We start from the raw sequence: 22,808 nt of genomic DNA, 5'->3' as shown, positions 1-22,808 counted from the left end.
CTGCGCAGGGGCAGGGGTAGGGGCAGGGGCAGGGGCAGGGCTGGAGCCTATGTTACTGTTTATACTAGTTATGACACTGTCCCATGCCCTGCTGGGCCCGGCTCACAGCGCACAGAGAAACCTGTCAAAGGTCCCTGCTGTGACCACTAGGACACAGATGAAGACAGAAGATGGTGAGCTGTATGAAAGCAGCTGTGGGAGAAAGGAATACTTAGACAGGCTGAACCTCTAACACACATGCCAAGGTGTGCAGACTCCCACATCTGCATTTACAACTGTGTAAAATAAGAAAACCTGGATTTTATCAACATACTTTTTCAGCAAGTTTATTGTTTAATAGCAATAATCTATTGAACAAGTTTAATCTAATTTCTTACAAAATTTTGCATTTAATATTCTCAGATCACCCTATCTTGCATTTACATGACATATTTTCCCCAGGAATAGTTTTTCCCCCTGAAAAGTATGAATCATGTGCTAAGTAGTATGTTAAATAAACCCCTAGAGGGTTTATTTTTTCCCTAGACTGAGTTTTCAGGTATGAAATCCAGCAGAAGCTTTCTCCACTTTGAGTATAGAACTGCTGTCCCCTCAACATGAGGACTGTAGTGCTGACTATAAATGAGTGATCTCTGTCCTTCTTTCATGACACAGAACGTGTTTTCTATTCTCCAAATTCTCATATGAGCCACAGCATTCCTCTCTGAATAAAGGACTTCTCATAACTTTTCACTGAATCATTTCCCAAGGAAAAATTATTGGTATTCCTCAAGAGGTTTTAGTTTCCTAAATACTGGTCTAGTGGTTATTTCATCACTGAGTTTTCTTGTGCACACCATGCTTGGAGTTTGGCTGAATAAATGTTCATAGCAATTACAGACCTAGGGGTTCTCCCAAGTGGGGTTTGCTCACATTGTTTACCATGAATTATAAATGAAAGCATTCCCAGTGACTGCAGACTGAGGGGTTCTCCCCTGTGTGAATTTTCTAGTATGAAGCTGAGAGCTGTTGCTGCAGACTTCTGCATTCTTTATACTTCCAGTGTGAGTTCTCCCATGTCACCTATGGTCAGACGAGTGGCTGAAGGCTTTGCCAGAGAGATTCCATACAACTGGATTATCTTCCATCTACATTTGCACATGGAAGATGAGTAAGAATGACTGCAGGATCTTCCACATTGATCACAGACAGTGTTTCCTTAATGTGTGAGTCCTTGCTGTTTTTTAATGTTAAAACTATGATTGAGTTTTCTTCTATATTCATTACTTATAATACCATGTCATCTCAGGTCAGAATATTTACTGAAGGCATTCAAAATTTTCTCTCCATTGTGGGTTCCTTCATGTCGTCTAAGGGCAGAACACTGACTGAAGGCTTTCCCACACAGATGACATCCATAAGGTTTCTCTCCTGTGTGAGTTCTCTCATGTCGTCTCAGGGCAGAACATTTACTGAAGGTTTTCCCACACTGACAACACTCATACGGTTGTTCTCCAGTGTGTGTCCTTTGGTGCTGTCTGAGGTTAGACGACTGACTGAAGGCTTTCCCACATATATGACATTCATAAGGTTTCTCTCCGGTATGAGTGAGACTATGTTTTCTAAGGTCAGAGCTCTGAATAAAGGCATTCCCACAGATGTGGCATTCGTATGGTTTCTCTCCAGTGTGAGTCATCTCATGTCTTCTAAGGCTAGAGCAATTACTGAAGGTTTTCCTACATAGATGGCACTCATATGATTTAACTCTGGTGTAAAGTTGCTTATGTTGATTAACATAAGACTGGTCACTAAAGGATTTTTGATATTGTTTGCTGATACAGGGTTTCTTTTCCATATGAGTTAACACATGTTGAGTCACTATGGAGCTATGAGTGAAATCTCCCAAATCATTATATTCATAGGGATCCTCTTGAGTGTGAAATTTCTGCTTTGGGGAAAAAGATGAAAGGCTGTTAATTGATTTGCCCACATAAGTTCATACATTCACTTCTCTACATATGAGTACTAAACTAATCTTTCAGTGATGGTATCCAATTAAAATGTTTCCAATGATGCCTACATATGCATGGTGTGTTACTCCACTCCACACACAGATTTTCTCTTTTGTAGCATCCCAACTACAGAGCTTATAGGTTAATTTTGAAAACTTCAATATGTTTCAAAGACTAGGTATACAAACAACATTTATGCAGTTGTCCTTTTTATTAATATCTCAGGTTATAGTTATGAGCTTAGGTTAATTCCTTCTCTACATTGAAACTACTCCAAGTTTTTTGCTCAGAAAAAGCTTTATCCCAAATTGACATAAATCACACTATTGTACTCAAGTACTAACATCCAATTGCCAAGTTTTAATTTGGATGACCAGAGCGAACACTCAAGAAACTTACCAATTGCATGATTGTAAATGTGTCCTTTCCACTGGTATGTTGTGTGGCTATCATTTCTTCATTTTGAACGGCACTTTCCCTGCCTAAAATAATTTTTAAAAAATTAGAATGGCTTTAGGGGAATGAAGATGTGAGCATGTCTCAAAAATTGGCATTCTGATGGGGAATACTCTAAGGAAGTAGAAACACACCCAAAGGCACTGACAATTAGTAAAGATTTTCAGGGTTGAAGTACAAAAAACATAAAATAGATGTTGGGTAGCAAAAGAGAGGGAAACTTTCAAAGGGCAGGATCAGAACAAGATTATTATGTGAAAGCTTAACTTCAATAGCATATGAAAATCCTTATCCCTCGAGCCAATGACAGGAGGACACATGAATTGTGACTGATATATATATGAATGGAATAATGGCAGCATCTGAATAATTTTGCTTCATTGTCCATCTACATTTTGAAAAATGTCACTCAAACTTCCCAAAGCCTTTACTTGATAGTCTTAGGCAGTGGTGGTGAACCTATGACATGTGTGTCAGACACCTCTGACAGGTGAACTCATTTTTTTGGTTGATTTTCTTTGTTAAATGGCATTTAAATATATAAAATAAATATCAAAAATATAAATCTTTGTTTTACTATAGTTGCAAATATCAAAACATTTCTATATGTGACAGGGCACCAGAGGTAAGTTAGGGTTTTTCAAAATGCTGACATGCCGAGCTCAAAAGGTATGCCATCACTGGTCTAAGGACTTACTCAGTCACTGAGCAGACATCTCCTCACACTGAAGCCCTGACCACCGCTGCTCACCTGCACTCTGGCCTTGGAGAAACCCAGTCCCTTCACTCCATAGCTCTTCTCCTTGCTCTAGCTGAAAAGTCACATCTGATTTGCATATCCGATACCCTGTTTGTGAAAGAAAGTTATATGGATTTTGAGATATCTCTCTATATATCAAAGGCTAAGTGACCTTCTGACTGTCCGACTGGCTGGTATGATGCACACTGACCACTAGGGGGCAGATGCTCAATGCAGGAGCTGCCAAGCTGCAGTGACTTCGCAGTGGTGGTTCTCAGGTCATACACCCCAAAAACAGAGAGGAGAGAGCCCGATCCTGGGGTGTGTCACCTGAGAACCGCCCTCTCGTAATCCGGGACCCCCTGAGGGATGTTGGAGAGCCAGTTTTGGCCTGATCCCCACAGGCCAGGTTGAGGGACCTCACATGCTGGAGGGACCCTGCTCACTCTGTAGATGCCCTGTGAGCCGTGGTGCTGCCCCAGGTGTGGCTGGCCGGGGAGGGACCACAGGAGGTTGGCTCCAGGGCATGTCTGGCTCATCTTGCCCAGTCCCGATCTGCTGGCCATCTTCTAATTAATTTCCTTTCAATGTGCACAAATCCATGCACTGGGCACTAGTGTACTAATAAAAATGCATTCTCATCAAGTCCACGACAGGCTACTGAGGAAGAATAAGATCACTGAAGGTCATCAAAGGCACCAACACCTTTAACAAAGAAAACAGGTAAGGAATCCAAGCCACATGTCCACAGTAGTAAGACCTCTGGGTGCTGATGTCCACCCTCACATTCAGTCAGAAAGCAGAATCTTCCATCTTTTCAAAAATGGGGAAATTACATGTCTCCAAAGTGACTTGAATATTATTTTCAAATGTAAGTTTCAAAAGAATAATCAAGTTTGTCATTTTCACTACTCTGATCTTAAGTTCAGCATAGTGACTAGAACAGAATAATTATTTAGAAAATTTAATCTATTTAAGCATTAAAAAATATTCATTGAACTCCCAGTACTGTTCTGAGTGTTAGATATTGAGTAGTAAGAAAGACATTAAATTGGGATCAAGATTACATTCTAGTTGGGTGAGAAGCTAGGTGTAAGTAAATGAAAAGAGACAACTTTTATTCCATGTAGTTTTAAGGTCTATGACAGAATCATGGTAGAGAGAGGAGTGGGCTGTGGAAGCTATTCTAGATAATTGTTGAATGAATGAATGAATACCTACTTACATACATACATACAAACATAAAAGTTGACACACTCACCCAGGGAAACCAGGTGACTGATATTCTCTAGCATCACATCTCTGTACAGCTTTCTCTGGTGTATGTCCAGCAGGGCCCATTCTTCCTGGGTGAAGTCAACAGCTACATCTTCGAATATCACTGATTCCTGAAATATCAAGGACATTCTGGTTTCGACAGAGTAACCCCAGCCAATGTCCAGAGTAGGAGGGTAGAGATGGCAACCTAAGAAAGGGGGATGAGAAGCTGGGTATATAGCAAGATCAAACTGAGTTGGGGTTCTCAGTGCTGAGCTGGCATCTGCTTTTCAGATATATCACAGAAATATTCATAGTCTGAACTAATAAGCCTTTGTTAAAAAGGAAAATCATATGAAATATGGTGTAATATAACCTTGAAATTTTCCAGAACTGATTTTTACTTCCAGACCCTTAAAAAGTTATAAGTAAAACTCACTTCCTGGTTAATGTCAAGTAATTTTACAGACTTCTAATTAAGGCAAACGATAACTGTGATTTGCCACTGTTGAATCATGACTATAGTTACATCATTCCCCTGCGTGAACCTCAGACTCCTTGTCTATGAAAGGGTTTAATAATGTGTTGTGAGTGTTGAAAGATTCCATGAATTAATCTTTTCTATGTAAACATGTATTAAATACATGCCATTGGTCTTTAACTCACTAAAATGTCCAGGATCCTTGAAGCAATCTCCGGCATTCCTCAGAAATGAGTAAGTTTCACACAGAACTTGGTACCAGTAGGTGCTGTCTGTCTTAATGCTACAGGACTCAGGTGTTCATAATAAACAACAGGTCAGATGGTCAGCAGCACAAGCCAGGGCTCTGAGAGGCTGTGCTGAAGGACAGTCCTAACCTGACCGCCCTGTGGGATGAGGCCTCCCATCCTTGACTTTATCTGGGGCTTCAAGCAGCAGTTGTCACTGTATCCTTTGTAGCTTTATCTTGTCTCCAGCTAATGGATAGAAGAGCCCCTGGATTGGTTTATCTAGTTCTCCAACGATTTTCCAGGGTCCTACATTTGACTCTGCTCTACTCCCTGCCCTGCATGCACAGCTGCAAGTAAGGCATAAAAGTGCATAGACATGAATTCCAGCTTCCAAGTATGAAGGAAAGGTCAATTACAGAAAGATAAAATGTGTAACTGGGACAAGAATGATCATGAGAATTTTAGGTGTCTTTTAAGAATTTTTCAAAAGTGAAAATATATTCTAGCAAGACCTTCCATTAACATGGAAAAAATAAATGAATGATTCCTCATGCTCACCGAGCACCTGTAGCACTCAATGACTGGCTCCCTGATGAAACCACTGCCTCCCCAGTTCTACTTCTCGTTCATCTCTGTTCACCGCACCCACCCACCTCTGTAGTCAACAGCATGATTAAGGAGCTCATTATTTCCCAGTGAGGCCAGGCACTGAATTAGAGAAAGCTTCTCTCATCTCTTCTGCACATGTACAACCTGCTGGAATAAATCAGTATGATGTTAGGAAGAATGTTAGTCGTTGAGAGGTTCCTGACCCATTAAAGCCATCTCAGTCCTGGGGAAATTTCATTGGAGCTCAGATCTCTGACTACCTCCTGATTGCTTAGGACAGTGATGAAGTAGGAGAAATCTGCCCACTGATGTCAACAGCAGTGTGATTTCAGTAGAAAGAGGCATTCCTACTCACCAGCGGCTGCATGGTCAGTGACTCAGTTGCCAGGTATCTTTCTCTGGGTTTTCACTCACAGACAAAAGGACACAGGCAAAGCTGAGGACAGAGAAAGAAGCCATGAGACTCCAATCTTGTGCACAATATCCAGACCCTCCTGTCATGAAACTCCAGTGTTCAGCTGCATGTGTTCCCTACTCCCAGCGTAACCAACAAGCAGGCAGCGAGTCTTCAAGAAATGCAGAGGACTCTCCTTCCCTAGGGCCACAAGAATGAAGACTATGAATAGAGTTGATAATAAAAAGCAAAGAAACACAGAAACCTTATGGATAAGAATATCAAATGTACAGAGGTTTTTATGCTAATTAGGCCATGGCATTCAGCTATTCAATTCCCTCCCTGATTTCCAAGTATAGTAATCCCTGACTCACACCATATGCAGACATTGGTATCCACCTGCAGGTAAGCACTGTGGAATTTCTCAGGTATCAGTACTGCCTTATGCACTAGCAGGGATTCTCCAACCTCCACATAATCCTCTGGACCCTCATTTCCTCCTGCTCAAGTACCCAAGCAACTAAGAACGTGTTTTTTGATAGAGTTATCCATTCAACAACTTATTCCATTTGGAGGATTCAATGGCACCCATCCCATCCCAATCAAGTCCTTTAAATCTCTGCCAGCAGAAAGTGGCAGGAGGATATACATGAGTCATAGAGGCACTGGCATGTACTGCCTTGGTCCTCTAGGTCAAAGAAGCCCAGATAATACAGAATTGCTGGAAATCTACTTGGTCCATCTCATATTTTCATAAGGTGGTAGCTGAAATCCTATTCTGTATTAACCTTCATTAGCTGCAGTATCCCTGTATTTCAGTGTGCACACACGTATGTTTATGTACATAAAAGTGTGTGAGACACACAGAGAGAAAGTATTTATAAACTCTAAATTCTCTCCTAAAATAGCAATAATCAGATGTATTTCATGGAAAATGATAATATATCATAAACAAAAGTAGCATTAACTTACCCATTTGTACCTGAAGTTCAGAAAAACAAAACAAAACAAGTGACATAAACAGAAGTGATTCCAAAAACTTTAATACTATAACAAAGTTTAATTAAAAAAATATTTTTATTGATTTCAGAGAGGAAGGGAGAGGGAGAAATAGAAACATCAATGATGCATGTCGCCTACTGGGGAATGACCCTGAAACCCAGGCATGTGCCCTGCCTGGAAAACAAATGGTGACCTCCTGGTTCATAGGTCAATGCTCAATCACTGAGCCACGCCAGCTGGGCACAAAGTTTCATTTTTCTGTATGTGAATTTCCAGTTGTTACTCTCCCCTTATTGAAGATTTTCTTTTCTACATTGTATTGTTTGAACTATGTTTCTGGACTCCCTATTGTGTTTTAATGATCTATTTGTCTACTATTTCATCAACAGATTATACCCTCGATTATTCATCCTTTCAAGAGTCTCTTTCCAGAAGCCTCACTATTTTGCGGATTTTGGTTGTTATCGGCAGTACTGTAGAGAAGCTAAAGCGAGGTCTATCCTGCTCTTTATTTTTAAGAGGACTATGATCTATGATATCATTCAGGCTGAGTCAGGGTGACTCCATATAAGTAAAAATGCTTGTGTTTAAAATGTATATTCAAAAGGCATATTTCTCAGGTATCTAGAGTGTGCATATTTTACCATTTAGAAATAGAAAAACAATGCACCGAAGGTCTCTTTAGATTTAGCTAATGATTAAGGACTGTGAAACCCTACAAGTTTCAAAAGCTTGGGGCTTCCTAGAATAAATGATTTAGCTTCACTATTGATTTTCCTATATGGACTATGTGCTTTAACGCTTTTGAAAATATTAAACATTTGACAGACTAAGGACATGATCTTAAGATAAATGGAGATATAGATATACAAAAGAACAAATTGATTTTGAAGAAAAATCATGCAGTATACATTCATTTTAAGTATAAGTAGTTGATGTTTTAAGAAGTGTCATCATCACCATCATCACCATCACCTTCATCATCATCACGGAAGATCAGTGCCTCAAGACCAAAAAAATGTTGAACAAGTTTCTCCTGGACTGGATGGCAGAGGTAAGGGCTCAGGCTGGGGACACAGTCAAGCTTCCCCACAGGCTGGTGGTGTGCAAGTGTTCACTGAGTGTGAAGTGCTCACAGTTGGAACACGGAGGATCACTGCTGTAATAACTTATATCTTCTTGCCTACTCCCTTCATTAAAGCCAGACTGATGTCACAACCATTTAGCCTCTCATACACAACGACTAAAACTCTGGTCCCATGTGTTACCAGAAGAGATGCCTTATAACAGGGGTCTCTCCCTGCAACAGCCAAAAGTTCTGATAATTAAGGAACTAAAATTAATCACCTTTAACTTGAATCAAGAAGTGCAATTACTGATGATAAGGACCCTGGACAATCTCAGAGCTCCACGGATCCATTACATCTGCCCACTCTAGGAGCCTGGGTGGCTTCTGTGTGAGAACAGCCAACCCAAGTACACCAAGGAGTCCCTCATGATTTCCCCAAGAGGGTCTGTACATGCCCTGAAAGGTGTCAGGTACACATCTCCATGGTTCAGAATGTTCAGCAAGCATCTTCCCCTGCTGAAAAGCTCTGCAGAGAAGGAAAGTGACATTCACTCTAAACCCCAGGGAAGCCCAAGGTTCCACCTGTGACCCTGCTGCCCTCTGCGGCCACAAGGCCAGAAAGTGGTTGGATGCTCCCTGCTCCAACTGTGCCCTGAACTCTGATATCCCTCAAACACCTGCTCTACCCTGCTTTGCAGCACCTGCTCTTCTCAGAACAGTGAGAACATCTGCCCCCTGGATGTTGGTCCACACCTGGAAATTTGAGTCTTCTCTGCAGTGCACAGGGAGGAGAGTCTTCAGCATCACAGGAACAGGCAGCGTCTAGTGGATACCACGCTCTGCTCTCTGCCCGCCGTGTGCCTGTACAGGGATGGAAACCTGAATCCTTGGCCTTCCTGGGTGAGTGAAGAGGTCTGAGGCACGGAAGAGTTGTTTAAATGTCTGGATTCTGGACATTATTTTTTTCTTATTTTCCTCTGAGTCACTCAACAGGGAGGACAGACCTTTTGATCAGATCTGGAAGAGAAACACCAGATTAATGCAAGGATCTGATAACTGGGAAAAGGTAGCCACTCCCCAGGACAGTTCATTGCCCAAGATGCTCCCTAATACAGTTTACTGATGGGGGTTACCCAGAGAATATAGATAATCCCAGAAGAGGGAAGGAAGAGTTAGGAAAACTAACAAGGCATTGGCCATGGGATTATGTTGGGTTTTGATTTCAAGGCAAATTTAGGTTTAAATGTAAAATCTTTTTTCATCTTTAGAATTTTTCTTCTAATGAAATACAGGGCTTTCTGGGGAAGCCCTATGCACGTGAAACAGGACATCCCTGTGTGTGGGAGGAATGCACCTAGGAGTCGTGCTGTGTGCCTCCAAGTGGCAGCATCAAAAAAGGTCCTGTGTGGATGAGAACTATGAACTATGTAGAAGCCATGAACTTTCTTAGATCGTGGGGAACCTCCGCCAGCTCCCACACATGTTCCAAATGTACTGTGGAAAACAGTCATCATGTTGAGCCAGGCAGAGTGCCTGCTGCAGACATATATTTCTCTCTAAATAATCACCATGAATTCATGTGATTTAAGGAGAACTAAACTCAATGAAAAAAAGATGCAGCAGCTATTAAAAAGGTTCAAGTATAAAAGAGGTAGAAGTGAAAGTTATTGAAAGTTAATATTCAAGAAATCCTTTGCCTGTAGCAGAACATTATTTTAAAATTATTCAACAATTTCAGTAATGGACAGCTTACAACTTATTAAAATCCCCCAGGCCCAGGGAACAAGCATAGAAAGCTAGAGAGGAGGTCCAAACCTTCTGGAGCCTTTGCAGTATTTTCTAAGTGTGCTACAGAACCACAGAACTGCTCATGCTGCTCCACAGGCCTGCGGGCATGGAACAGGGCAAGGAGGGGCTAATGCAGGCTCCCAAAACAGCTCCAGATCCCACCAACAGCCCCAGGCTCAGAAGTGGGATGCCAGAAGTACACACCTGAAGGTGGTAGAGTGGAACACAAGGCAGAAAGTGCAGCAGGACAGGGCCAGGAAAGGCTTTAGTCTTAATGTTCGTAGTAGGTGGGGCTTTGGGGGACTGGTGGGCAGGACATGGTCCTTGAGTCCAGACACCTTCCCAGAGGCCAGATCCCCTGTAAGGCACACACACAAAACATGTAAATGAATCAATATAAGAGTTGTCTCTGAATGGCAGATTGTTTTCCAGATATATTTTTATATTCTATTAGAGGCCCAGTGCATGAAATTAGTGCACTGGTACGGTCCCTAGCAGCTGCTGGCTGGATACTCCCTCCCTTCCCCTGGCTGGCCCTGCCCCCTGGTAGAACTCCTGGGCAAGGGAACAATTTGCATACCACCCTTTTATTATATAGGATCATTTTTTACTCATTTGTATTTCAGCATTTTGGAACAATTAACACATCTAAATAAAAATTCATTTAATGTGTAGATTACACAGGAAATTCAAATGATGGCTTATTCTACACCATCCTTTTGGTAATAAGCAATATGTACAGTCAATAAATAATGAGCCATTTTGAAAGTCATACAGTAACTAGACAAAGTCCAGGCAAGAGGAGGTTTTTTTTTTTTTTTTTACATTAGCATATATTTTTTCATATAGCACGCAGACTTTTGAAAGAAAACAGAAGTTTAGTGAGAGTTTCTGCTGGGCCTACAAACATTTGCTCCTACTGGATGCTATTAAGAGGATATTAATATCATCTAATAAAGTTTCTATTACTCACTAAAGACTATGAACTTAAAAAAAACTCCTTGCCACAACTGTTGACACTAAGCATTTCACAGGTATCCTCCCTTGAAGAATAGAAAAAAAAATGTGATTATTTCCACTTTAAAATACTGCAAGAAGTTTAGTAAGGCCAAGTATGTACCAAGCAAATTTCTCCTGCTCCTGAGTGTCTGTCTTCCTACCACTCCCTGATCCTTATTCTTATTCCTTCTCCAAGTTCCCTTCACAGAATCTGCCCTCTCCTCATTGGGGAGATGCTTTTGACATACCCTCAGTTGTGACTGTGGGGCAGGCAAGGAGGTCAGCAGGAGAGGCCAGTAGAGAGGAGCAGCACTGTCCTCATAGGAAGGACAGGCATGGATGGGAGAGTGGCAGGGTGTGCCCTTCTCACCCCTGCCCTTAAAAAGTACAGCTTAGCCCCCACCCACTGGTGTGGCTCAGTGGTTGAATGGCGATCCATGAACCAGGGGGTTACAGTTCAATCCAGGTCAGGGCACATGCCTGGGTTGCAGGCTCAATCCCCAGTGTGGAGCGGGCAGGAGGCAGCTGATCAATGATTCTTTCCCATCATTGATGTTTCTATCTCTCTCTCCCTCCCCCTTCCTTTCTCTGAAATCAATAAAAACATAAAATTTTTTAAAAAGTACAACTCAAATTTCATACCACCGAGCAGGAGCCACTTCTCCCATCATTTATGGCTTTAATCACAATGATGTCAAGTATTTAATTCCTCTTTCCCAGAATATCACATAAACTATCAGCCCTAGCTGATCTGGCTCAGTGCATAGAGCATCAACCGGTGGACTAAAGGGTTCTGAGTTTGATTCAGGTACCTAGGTGGCAGGCTGGATCCCTGGCCCTGGTTGGACACATGCAGATGGCAACCAATCGATGTGTTTCTCTCACATCGATGTTTCTCTCTCTGTCTCTCCCTCCACCTTCCACTCTTTCTAAAAATCAATGGAAAAAATATCCTTGGGTGAGGATTAACAACAACAACAACAACAACAACAACAAATTATGACTGCTGGCAGACCTAATTAGCAGCACTGGGAATCATGAAAATAGCTCTGAATAACGTAGAAGCCAGATAAGCTCTCTTCCCACAAAATTCCATGACGACCCAGCCTATCCTCGCTCGATTTCAGATACAGGACACAGAGGACACAGACCTCGCTGGGAATTTTAGTTCACAGCCAGCTAACTTAAAAGATTACGCAGGGGAGGAACATGTTGAATGCTGAACTCATTGATGAAACTCGGCTTTGACTGTTCGTGTAAAATAAATCACCAACATGCTTACACATTGAAATAGTGTACGATTATCTGCTCAGCACCAAGGAGTGTCTTCCGATCAGAACCTCCTCATCGGAACCGGACAGAATACATGTCAGTGGGAACAGAAGCTGTTGATTGACAACGGAACTCCAATGACGCTGGGATCTGCCTTCCTTTTGCCCGGGTGCTGGCCAAACCCCTCCCGCTGGCCTGTCTCCTCCCCTGCCTGCGGTCCCGGTCTCTCTGCCCCTACGGCACTGCTCTCTGCCCAGGTCGCATCTTCCACCCCCATTGCCTTTCCCTTCTTCTTCCTGCCCCTCCGGGTCTTTCTCACCATCCACCCGACCCTCGCGCACCGGTGGGATAAGGAGGTCCCGCGCAGGAAGCGCACTCCCAGTGGGACAGGATTGTCAACACTAAGCCTGACAGCTGGGCCAGTGGGCGGGGCTTGAGGGCCAAGGAACCGGAAGTGCCCAGGACGCGGTGGGCTCCCGGAAGGCGCCCCGATTTGGGGGGGGGGGGGGAGGATCTCAAGGGGGCCTGCGGGACGGCCGGCGCTGCGCGGTGCGGAGAGGAGACGGTGCAAAGGGCCCCAGCAGGCAGGGCGGGGCGGGGCGATTTTACCTGCAAGTAAGCGGACCGGGCACGCAGCTCCCCGACTGGGCGGGGCTCCCCGCGGCTAGGGCGGGCGGAGTTCCTCCAGGTCCCTGGGTCCCGGGCTGCGGGTGTGGAGGACGCGGCGCTGGGGTATCCACGAGCGATCCTGACCTGGAAATACCAAAACTCGCTCCCGCCAACGGAGCCCTAGAGCAGGGAATCTGCTTCCGGGTCGGCAGGAAGCTGCGAGCCGAAGGGGCGGGGCCTGCCAGGGCGAGCTGCGTCTGCAGCGCTTGGGGGCGGGGCCTGGCGTCCTTCAGTCCCGCCCCGCCGCAGGCACTTCCGGGCGCGGAACCTGCGTCTCCTGTCTCCTTCCGGGTGAGGTGGGTGTCCCTTGGGCCACCGCCCACCCTGCCTGGCGTTCAGTGAGTCACCGGCTTTATTATAAAAACGGTGAGTTGTGGAGCCGCTGACACCGAATGCGGAGGCACTTCCTCGTCCCCCCCTTGAAAACGGTGTCAGTCAAACCCTCTGTGAACACGTGCCACCAGGGAAGGTCGCTGTGGGTGGATCCTGAACATCTGAGGTTCCCCCCATGTAAACTTCCTTATTCTTCCCTTTTCTTTTTCTTTAAAATATATTTTTATTGATTTGACAAAGGAAGGGAGAGGGAGGGAGGGAGGGGAACGTCAGTGATGAGAATCATGGACCGGCTGCCTCCTGCACGCCCCCTACTGGGGTGGAGCCGCAAACCAGGCGTGAGCCCTGCAGGGGATGGAGCTGTGACCTCCTGGTTCCGAGGTCGCCGCTCAGCCCCTGAGCACGTGGCCTGGCTGTTCTTCCTTTTCCGACGGGAGCTAGAACAGGAGCACCAAACCTGCCAGCTTGAAACGAGCATTTCACACGACAACCACAGAGCTTGGTTTCCACTTTGTTCTCAGTTGCAGGGACTTAAGGGGCCCCGTGGGGCAGGAAGGACGGGGGTGGTGAGCAATTGCTTTAAACGAACAAAATCACTGCCTGTGTGCGAGTATGTATGTGCACGTGTGTGTATGTATGTGTGTATCCCTTTCTCCTTCTTTACATTTAATGTTATAGTTCGCAATTCTTGAGATGTATACATTCAGATATTTTTGAGGCAAATATAGATGGCATCCTACAACTTGCACAAGTCTTTATTTTCTAAATATTTGTAATTTCACATTTTCCCTAATTTTTACTCCCCGTTATCTGAAAGAGTATTTTTAATTTGAAAAATGTGCTCCGTAGGAGATAGGTAGATTTTGCTTTCAACAATGAGAAATCCATTTTTCATTCTTTTTAGACACACACAATTGGAATATCTTTCTCACGTGAACATTTAGGAGCCGTGTAAAACTGGATTTTCACATTTCAGTTGCCCCACTTAAGCCTTTAATAAACTTTAATGTGAAATATGTGAGTTAAAATTTCCTGTGTAAATTCTGAAGTTCGGGGTAGAGAAAAGTTGGCAAGGTTACCCATCCCAGCTATTCATGCTGCAGAAATATCTTAAAGGTATTTCCAAAGAAGAAACCTTCTGGTTTTCTAAGGGCTAATACAAGTTTCTCCAACTTTCGTTTAAAAAAATATTTAGACTCAAAAGGATTTAAATTCAGGCAGATCACATTTTCTTAGGCAGGGGGACAGTCAACACTCTGGGGTCCATGCCATTGCTCCCCCAGGTCTCCCCGTCTGAGATCCTTTAACTGGATCACTTCTCACTCCTCATCCTCAGGTCTATGGAGACCTGAACACAGATTGAGGAGCCAAGACTGTATGTGATTTGAGTTCAGAGAATCCTGATATCTGAAGTCTTCCCCCATTTTGTTTTTCCTCATCCACCTCTTTCTTTACATGGAAGTCAATTGACATAGTTCTACCCGTGTAAACCCTCCAGCCTCTGACCCACCTTCTCCATCGAACCTTCTGTGTTTCTGGTTTATACACAGTGTGAGCTTTCTGAGGCTAACAGTCAAACTGAAGTGACTCCTCTGGGGTACAGATGGGCTGCATATTTTTTGCAAGTTCCCTGATTAGAGAATTCAAATGTTTAGAACATGTTTAACAGCCCCAGTGCTCAGGACTCACACAAGAACTCACTGAACTTATACTTCTGAGAGAAGGATCCAGACATCAGTAGCTTTTGTCTCTCATAAAGTGGTTCCAGTGTAACCCAAATTGAGAACTGATTTAAATGCCAGGCTGATCATACTTTAATGTGTGTGCAGACTGTGGGGACATTGCTGACATGCGTGTAGTGCTGCAGCAGAGCTGGGCTGTGCCCGAGACTCTTTATATCTAATAAGCCACAGATCCAACAAAAGTCCTCTTTATTCTCTGGTGAATAAACTTGGATAAGTTAATTTTTATAAAGATGAGAAATGTTTAGAAATCAAAGTTCCTATAGAATATCATAAATGAGAGAACTTTATTAACATTACACCAATTTTAAACACACATTTACAGTGACCAACAGTAACTAAAATGGACAAGGCCAAAAGAATATTCCTTATGATTGTTTCCGCTAAAATACCTCTACGATATTGAAAACTTGCATTTCAGGCCAATGTGCTGCTGGAGAGATGCAGACGCTCTAGGTGGGTACGTTACCCCGAGCTTCCCTAGCCATTTTCACATTAATCTCATAGCTTCCGGTTTACATTATATTTTGATAGTCCTGTCTGTGGACTCAGTTTCTTACAAAATAAATTACAAGTTCAAATGCCAGTTTGACACTAGCAAGTCTTTCCTCAGCATTGTCTGGAGGTCTGAGGACTCTAATGCTACATGCCACAGGGCACTGGGTAGCTCTCAGTACTTCCCCCAGATGCCTGGTTGGCAGAGCGCCCTGTGAGGAAGGCAGGAGCTCCAAAGCCACATCTATCCCACACAGCAGCGCTGCCTTCATGGGACTTTCAGCCCCAGAACTACCCTAATGCTCACCATGTAACTGCCTTCTTCCACCTGGTGGATCTGCCAGGCCCTTCCTGTCAGGACAGGTAGGTTCCATCTCTTTGCAGGGTCTGTTCAAGGCATGGTCTGTGTACCTCCTGGCCAGCAGGGGCCCAGCAGCAGTGATTCTTTCTGTCATTTGGAGACAGAATTTGGCTGTTGCTCAGGTAATGGGTGACCTTCACCGTGCTTTTAGTGCAGCTGAATAAAGCCTTCCTTGTACACTGGAGGGGACTTATACCATTCCTGGAACCTCAAGCATCAAAAGATGTCTATTGTCAATAATGGCAGCTCCCAGAGTGTAAAATTGACTAGAAAAATTGGAGGATGAAGTTCCTGGGACACCCTCTCTGTCATTCCAAATAGGAACCAGTGGTCTGGCCTCCAGAAGTGTCCCCGATGCTATTCACTGCTGTCCATGCCATCCCAGGAGCAGTTTCTGAGTTGACTTAGAAAGTTTTGTGTTGGCTCCTGCAGGGCAGGGATGCCCTCACTTTGGCCTCAGGCAGGGGAAGTGGTTGCTGGGCCCTTGAGGGCACTTCTGAATGTTTGCAGAGGCTGAGCCTGAACAGAGATGCTCTCCCCAAATCTGCCCTGCGAATCTGCCCTGCGGACCTGCGCTCATCCCTGCCTCCAGCGGGACTTGATCATTCCAGGAAACGCATCAGTTTCAGGAGCTTTGTCAAAGCAAATGTGTTTCTAGTTCAACTTGGCAGCCCAGGTCCTGGAAAGACTGGAAAATTTTCTACCTTGGGCCCCTTGGACCTGATGTTTTCTAATATAGGTGTGCAGTGATGGCTTCCAAAGCCCGCCCGAGCCTCTGGAAGGTTCTACATTTCGGTGGGTGCCACAGAAATGCTGGTGCTGCTGGAAGGCACAGAGACAGGGACCAGGCAGCCCAGCTTGGCTTGGTCTGGAGGATCTTCCTTTGAGTTGTCACATTCAAAAGGCTGTTAGCAAGGGGCGTTAGTTTCTAACCACATGGACACATCCAGCATCTTGCTTGAGTAGCTTCATGAAATGTAAGCAGATTTCACCCAGGGGGAGGGTTCCCATAACATCCCTGATGATTGAGCCTTGGGACTGGCACATCATTTGGGCACTATCTCATTGGTTACACGTGTCATCTCCTTCAGTGGGAAGGGGTTGACACAAGGGCATGCACACTAGGATGGAGATTAGTGAGAGCCGTGTTGGGGCTGCCACCAGGAAAGTGCACTCACTGTTCCAGACCTGAACCAAAGCTGCTGCCCTGTACCTCGGCACTCAGGGCAAGCAGACTGGGTTATTCGCATGTGCCCACTTTTTTTTTTTCACATGTCATTACATCCCTATAATTTGTATTGCAAACATCTTCCCTCCCTTCTCTCTGTATAGTTTGGACCCTCACTGAACCTTGATTACTGCAATAGCCTTCTTCCAAATTGGTCTCTCTATCATCTTATCCACCCAGGCCAATCCCTGAGTATTCCTTATAAAACTAGAATCCAGTTATGCATGGATTAAGGTGTGTGCTTCCCCCTTCCATGCTGCAAACACACACACACACACACACACACACACACACACACACAGTTCCTAACACCCATAAAAGCCAAACATGACATTTATTCTAGGAAGTCAGAGAATTTAGAGTATGCTAATATGAGAACTAGAAAGAAGCCTAAGGATGATCTAAGTTAACATTTTTCAGTGAGTATTCCAGAATAAGTTTCAGAATCGCTACCTGGGAAATTTGTTAAAAATGCAGACTTCCAGGCTCCCTCCACCTGACCAAACTAATTTTCTTGGAGCAGATCTAAGTGTGCATTGGGAAGCCACTTTCCCAGTTGGTTTTATGCACGTTAATGACTGAGGGTCCCCTGATCTACATTCAACAGATGCTGCTGAGATGTGAGGAGGACCAGACCTCTCATTAGCAGCAAGGTCTAGAGAATTAGAAGTTAAATCCAGACCCACTGCCTCCATGTTCATCATCTCACTGCCCTGCACTTTGACAGCTGATGTGGAGGACCTGGGAGGATATGGCCGCAGGACGCAACAGTCTCCTCAGCTCTGGGGAGCAGAGCATGGTCCTGGCAAATAAGCTCACACATTATCAGGGAGGTGAATGTATGTTCAGCAAACTAACATGGTAAAGTGAACACTATATGGAAGCAGAGCACCTGGACATTCAGACCAGGAGTAGCGGGGGTTGGGGGTGGGGGAAGGGCATTAGTTATTAGCAGGGCTAATAAAGCCCAGGAAGTGTTCACTAACAAAGTGTCTGGTCACTGACTAAACTGGCTGGTTTCTCAACATAGTCTGGCTCATTGTAACAACATAGAGAGCTCTTTGTTCATAGACCTTAATCTGTTGCCAAAATGTTTGTACCTTATGTTCCCATTTCACAAGGATTTCTGGTCAAAACTGTGCACCCACATCCTCCTAATGAACCAAGTGTCCAACAAAACAAGGATTTTTGGTCTCCTTATGAAGGCCATTGTGTCTTCATAGGACCTCTCTGTCCAGGAACACCCCTAATGAGGTACGGAAAGGCACTTACTACCCAGACACAGACATTCCACTGCTGTGAGAACCGCAGACAGAAGTTTTCTCTGCCTCCTGGAAACGAAGCCAAGCTTTCTCCTCTTGGAAGCCATGAGGATTGCTGTCTTCCTCTGTACCGTTCTTCTCTCTCTGAGCCAAGTTCCACCAGGTAACCAAATGAACTCTGCAGAGCCTTGGTAAGGGTGAAGTGCCTGGACCTCATGGGGATCCAGTGCTCAGAGCAGAAGTCTGTCACCTGTGCCCTGTGGAGGGTCCCATAGCAAACTTGGAAGACCTGTTGGCTGAGAGCCCTCAACCACTTACCTGCAGCCACATCTCTTTAGTTCTCCATAGCCACTCAGATGAAATGAAATTGAAGGTGTTTCAAGTGCTTGAAACCTTATCTTCTCCATTTCTAAAAATAAAATTAATTAGGCAAATTTACTAGCAGTTTCTAGACCTAGATAACAAACAAACAAACAAACAAAAAATGGTGAGTTATCCTACTAAATGTGGCCTCCAGAAATCTTCCGCTTACTTTCATCAAAAGGTCTGCAGAGGCCCAGTTACCCTAAGATGCTGGCATGAGAGCTACACCAGAGCTGTAGGGCCCCAGGCAGAAGGGATTAGTGAGGGGGAGATGGATTTGAAAGGTGTACTGTGCGTCTAAGAATTCTCCAACTTGTGCCTCCATAATGTTGGTCCCCTGGTCTTGGCTCTGCCCAGTGATGCTCCATCTCCACACTTGGCTTTTCCTCTTCCTTTTCAACATCTAGTTAAACAAAAGGATCAGAGACTACACTGCACTAGAGTGTATCTTCCTGCACTCAACATGCACAGGTGCATCCCAGGTGCGAAGCATCTGTGGGCATCTCCTTGCTTTCACCCAAGGAGATGACCAGACACCCAAGATAGACCAGGAAATTCCCTACAACTCCTGGGTGTGTAGGCTCTTGGGTGTGTAGAATAAGCAACCTATTGCTCTAGATCTAGTGGAATATCTTATCTTTTCCTGAGAATTCAGGCCCTCAAGGGCCAGGGAGGAGTATCCAAGTAGTCAGACATGTGTAAATGTGGACAATCCTCTTATATTTTAAGGAATTGTTGGTTGCTATGCTTTCTCCTGTTTGAAAAAAGACACTTCCCCAATTTTTCAACAGAAAATATGCTCGGGGGCATGCCTATTCTTGGTGAATCCAGACTTGCCTGTCAAAATCCGTGTTTTAAAGGAATACTTATTGTGAACAGGTAGATGGTACTTTGGGTTTGGGAGGTTGTGGGTGCAGCTGGTGAGGCAAACATCAACTCGATTTTAGAACTACTCTGGAGGTTGCAGCTGGGGGAGACTGGAGGTGGGAAAACAGTTCTATTTCTCAGGTATCTGCTAATTAAGCACCGCTGTGCACCCGTACTAGGAAGCAGCATATGAGGGAAAAAGGATGTGATGGCCCTTCACTTCCACAAAGTCACGGGTTGGCCACCTTCATTGCCAGGGAACAGACAAAAAGCCCCAAACACAGCATTTGCATGTGGTGGAGGAGAGGTTTCCTATGTGGGACCTTTAAGAAATGACTAAAAGAAAGGTAAATCAAGAACAATGTGATATTTGAGAGCCCAGGTCCTGAGCCATAGGGGACCTGACTGGGAGTCAGAACCATGGCACCTGTTTAGTACTAAGAGTGCTTGAGGCTCTCTGTCCACCTGACTCTCCCTCAGTGACAGTCCGCGTGTGTGTGCACGTATGTGCAAGTGTGTCTCTGTTCATGTGTGGAGTGTGCTGACTACCCCACACTCTATAAGGGAATGAATGGCCCCAAAAGTAAGAAAAATACCCTGAATGTTACTTGGCTTCTTACACAGGTAACAGTGGGTCATATTTTTATAGAGCTCCTTTGTGATTTTTTATATATATTTTATTGATTTTTTTACAGAGAGGAAGGGAGAGAGATAGAGAGCCAGAAACATCGATGAGAGAGAAACATCCATCAGCTGCCTCCTACACATCTCCCACTGGGGATGTGCCAGCAACCAGGTACATGCCCTTGACCGGAATAGAACCTGGGACCCTTCAGTCCGCAGGCCGATGCTCTATCCACTGAGCCAAACCGGTTTCGGCTCCTTTGTGATTTAAAAGGAAATGTTCAGTTGTCAATTGCCACAAAACAGCACACTTACCTCCAAGATGTGTGCCATCAAAGTGACAACACATGTCTGTACCAACATGCTAAAGGATAAAAAATAGCTCTGCATTAACCAAGTATTGCACAACTGTTTGCTGAATGCCTATGATGTGCCAAGACTTGAGCTGAGCTCTGGGATATACATACAGAAAAGAGTAAGGTGTTCATCACCCAGCAGTGGGGTCAGGTGGAGGCAGGACAGGAGAGTAGAATGCAAGACGTGCCCCAATAGAGGGACATCTCAGCGTGACTTCCAACGTGTCACAGGATATGCCAGTGCTTCATCCTCTCATATTCTAACCTCAGATGACCCTTCTAGTGGCAACAGGCCAGTTCTAGCCCAATTTCACTGGGGCCCATCTACACAGTAGTTGAGCTGGTTGCAGACAGAAGGAAGAGATGTGCATCCCAGGGAATGAAAAACTCAGATTTCAAGTGATTTCTACACAGTGCTCAACAATGACAATGGTCACTGATTTAAAAACAACAATATACTCTTAAATTATTTCTGAATTTCATCTATACAGTAAAAATATGATGTTGCATATTTAATCTTCATAGCCATTAACCAATTGCTTTGTGAACACTGAAGAGATAAATTTAATGTAATGCATCTGGGTTTCGAGAGGTATTTTCTGGATGTATATAAACGCTCTATAATGATTAGAAGCTATCCAAGAACTGGCCTTTGGTTCCAGAATAAGGAGATCTGGGCACGCTGGCGCTGATACCTCTTACTACCATTAGCAGTTCAGGGCTGATTTAAAATGAAACCCAACCTGTGCATCAGCATGAGGAGCTACTCGGGAGTGAAAAGGGCTGGGAGAAGCTGGTGCTTCTGCCTGGAACTGCCAAAGGGGCGCAGCTCCCCAGCCTGGCCTGTTGTTACTTAGACACATTCCCCCAAAATGCCAAGAATCCAAATCTTTGTGGGAAAGCAGATTTTTAAGTGTTGGCTTTAGGACTCAAACAGCAACGGCAATCAACACAATGTAATTTGGAGACACGCTCCCCCTCTGTGTGCTTCAATAGACTTCAGAGAGATGACTCAATAGTTACAATAACCCTCTTCTCTGTGCAGCCAGGGGCAAATTCAAGGAGATCTGTGAGCGTCCAAACGGCTCCTGCCAAGTATTCTGCCTCGAAACAGAAGTCCAGGCTGGGAGATGTCTAAGCGGCCAGCCGTGCTGCCTGCCCATGGGACACGAACCACGGATCGACCCGACGATACCCCCTCAGTACTGAGGCCTTTCAAAGGGTTTTGCTTGTTTGGATGTTTCATTCTCTGGTTCTCCAGCCCCATCTCTCACTGTCTTATCTGTCACAGGGATTCTTGCTGAGTCCTCAATAAATAAAAAAGAAGCACTCGCAAACACAGAGCCACTGTGTACACCCATGTGCTCTATTCTCGCTGCAGTGCTGTCTGGTCGCATTTTTCCATCTGGTCTGCATGAGCTCATGGCTCAGTTCCAGGGGGACACTCAGTTTCATGGGGACGCTTTCATTCTCCCTACCCTTTGTGCCCAGCCCGGCCCCCTTTAGCCTTCACCGGGGGGCTGCTTTCCCCTTGGGAAGATGCTTGACCTTGTTCCCTGGGGTTCTGTCCCTGATGGAGGGACAGGTACCCTGCAGTCAGACCTCCCCAGTCAGTGAACCATCATCAGAATCCTGCACCAGGGACAGAGTCACAGCTGAGAAAACACCCTGTCCTCACGCTTCCCCAAGGCAGTGAGCGCTCAGGGCCTCTCCATGTGCTCCCAGCTGAGACTAGATTCATTGGGCCCCACCTTCCACCGGGCCTGGCCACAAGCTTCCCCTGCTCCCTTCCCTCTCCTCCCCACTGGGAACAAGGGCTTCAGCTTCCTCTGCCTGACCCTGAAAATGACCGCAGACCCAGGGGCCTGAGGTGCAGCAAGTAGTTTTGTAGTGCAGAAGTCTGACATGTATCTCAGGGCTAAATTAAGGCTCAGTGGTCCGGGCTGCATCCCTTTCTGGAGACTGTCTTGACATTAATGGGGAGTTGCTGCTGTTCATCACCAGACACCTGGCCTCATCCATCTTTAAAGCCAGTGATGGACATCTCTCCTTCTCATCTTCTAATGCTCCTACCTCCGCTCCCCTTTGGGACCCTGTAATGCCACTGGCCCATCTGGGTAAGCTGAATAACCTCCCTGCTTTAAGGCGATGTGATTGGCAACTTTAATTCTACTTTCAACTCCTCGGCTGTGTCAGGTGACATAGTCATAGTTCCAGGGAT

The 22,808-nt window shown here is 44.9% G+C and overlaps 2 protein-coding genes across 10 annotated transcripts; one reads left to right on the top strand and one right to left on the bottom strand.

Annotated features, from left to right (window-relative positions):
- Nucleotides 1-416: 416 nt before the first annotated feature.
- LOC132228775 (zinc finger protein 596-like) lies at nt 417-13,098 on the bottom strand. 9 transcript variants are annotated; one of them, XM_059685814.1, is made up of 10 exons: nt 12,897-13,098; nt 12,298-12,400; nt 10,221-10,374; nt 8,982-9,245; nt 8,684-8,754; nt 6,119-6,199; nt 4,448-4,574; nt 3,199-3,294; nt 2,391-2,473; nt 417-1,927 (listed from the first exon to the last, which is right to left on the bottom strand). In XM_059685814.1, the coding sequence occupies exons 6-10, from the start codon at nt 6,128-6,130 to the stop codon at nt 1,280-1,282; spliced, it is 966 nt and encodes a 321-aa protein (XP_059541797.1). In that variant the 5' UTR covers nt 6,131-6,199; nt 8,684-8,754; nt 8,982-9,245; nt 10,221-10,374; nt 12,298-12,400; nt 12,897-13,098; the 3' UTR covers nt 417-1,279. The 9 variants fall into 9 exon arrangements, with proteins under 9 accessions (XP_059541797.1, XP_059541796.1, XP_059541799.1 ...); XM_059685813.1 differs by lacking the exon at nt 12,298-12,400; XM_059685816.1 differs by lacking the exons at nt 8,684-8,754; nt 12,298-12,400.
- Nucleotides 13,099-13,222: 124 nt separating this feature from the next.
- On the top strand, nt 13,223-21,956 carry DEFB108B (defensin beta 108B). The gene is made up of 3 exons (XM_059681122.1): nt 13,223-13,322; nt 18,339-18,540; nt 21,633-21,956. Exons 2-3 carry the CDS (start codon nt 18,483-18,485, stop codon nt 21,794-21,796), a joined length of 222 nt encoding a protein of 73 aa, XP_059537105.1. The 5' UTR covers nt 13,223-13,322; nt 18,339-18,482; the 3' UTR covers nt 21,797-21,956.
- Nucleotides 21,957-22,808: the final 852 nt, after the last annotated feature.

This window comes from Myotis daubentonii, chromosome 2 (assembly GCF_963259705.1).
Source record: "Myotis daubentonii chromosome 2, mMyoDau2.1, whole genome shotgun sequence".
Lineage (NCBI taxonomy): Eukaryota > Metazoa > Chordata > Mammalia > Chiroptera > Vespertilionidae > Myotis > Myotis daubentonii.
The sequence above is the reverse complement of the archived record's forward strand: the minus strand, read 5'-3'. Positions and strand labels throughout refer to the sequence as shown.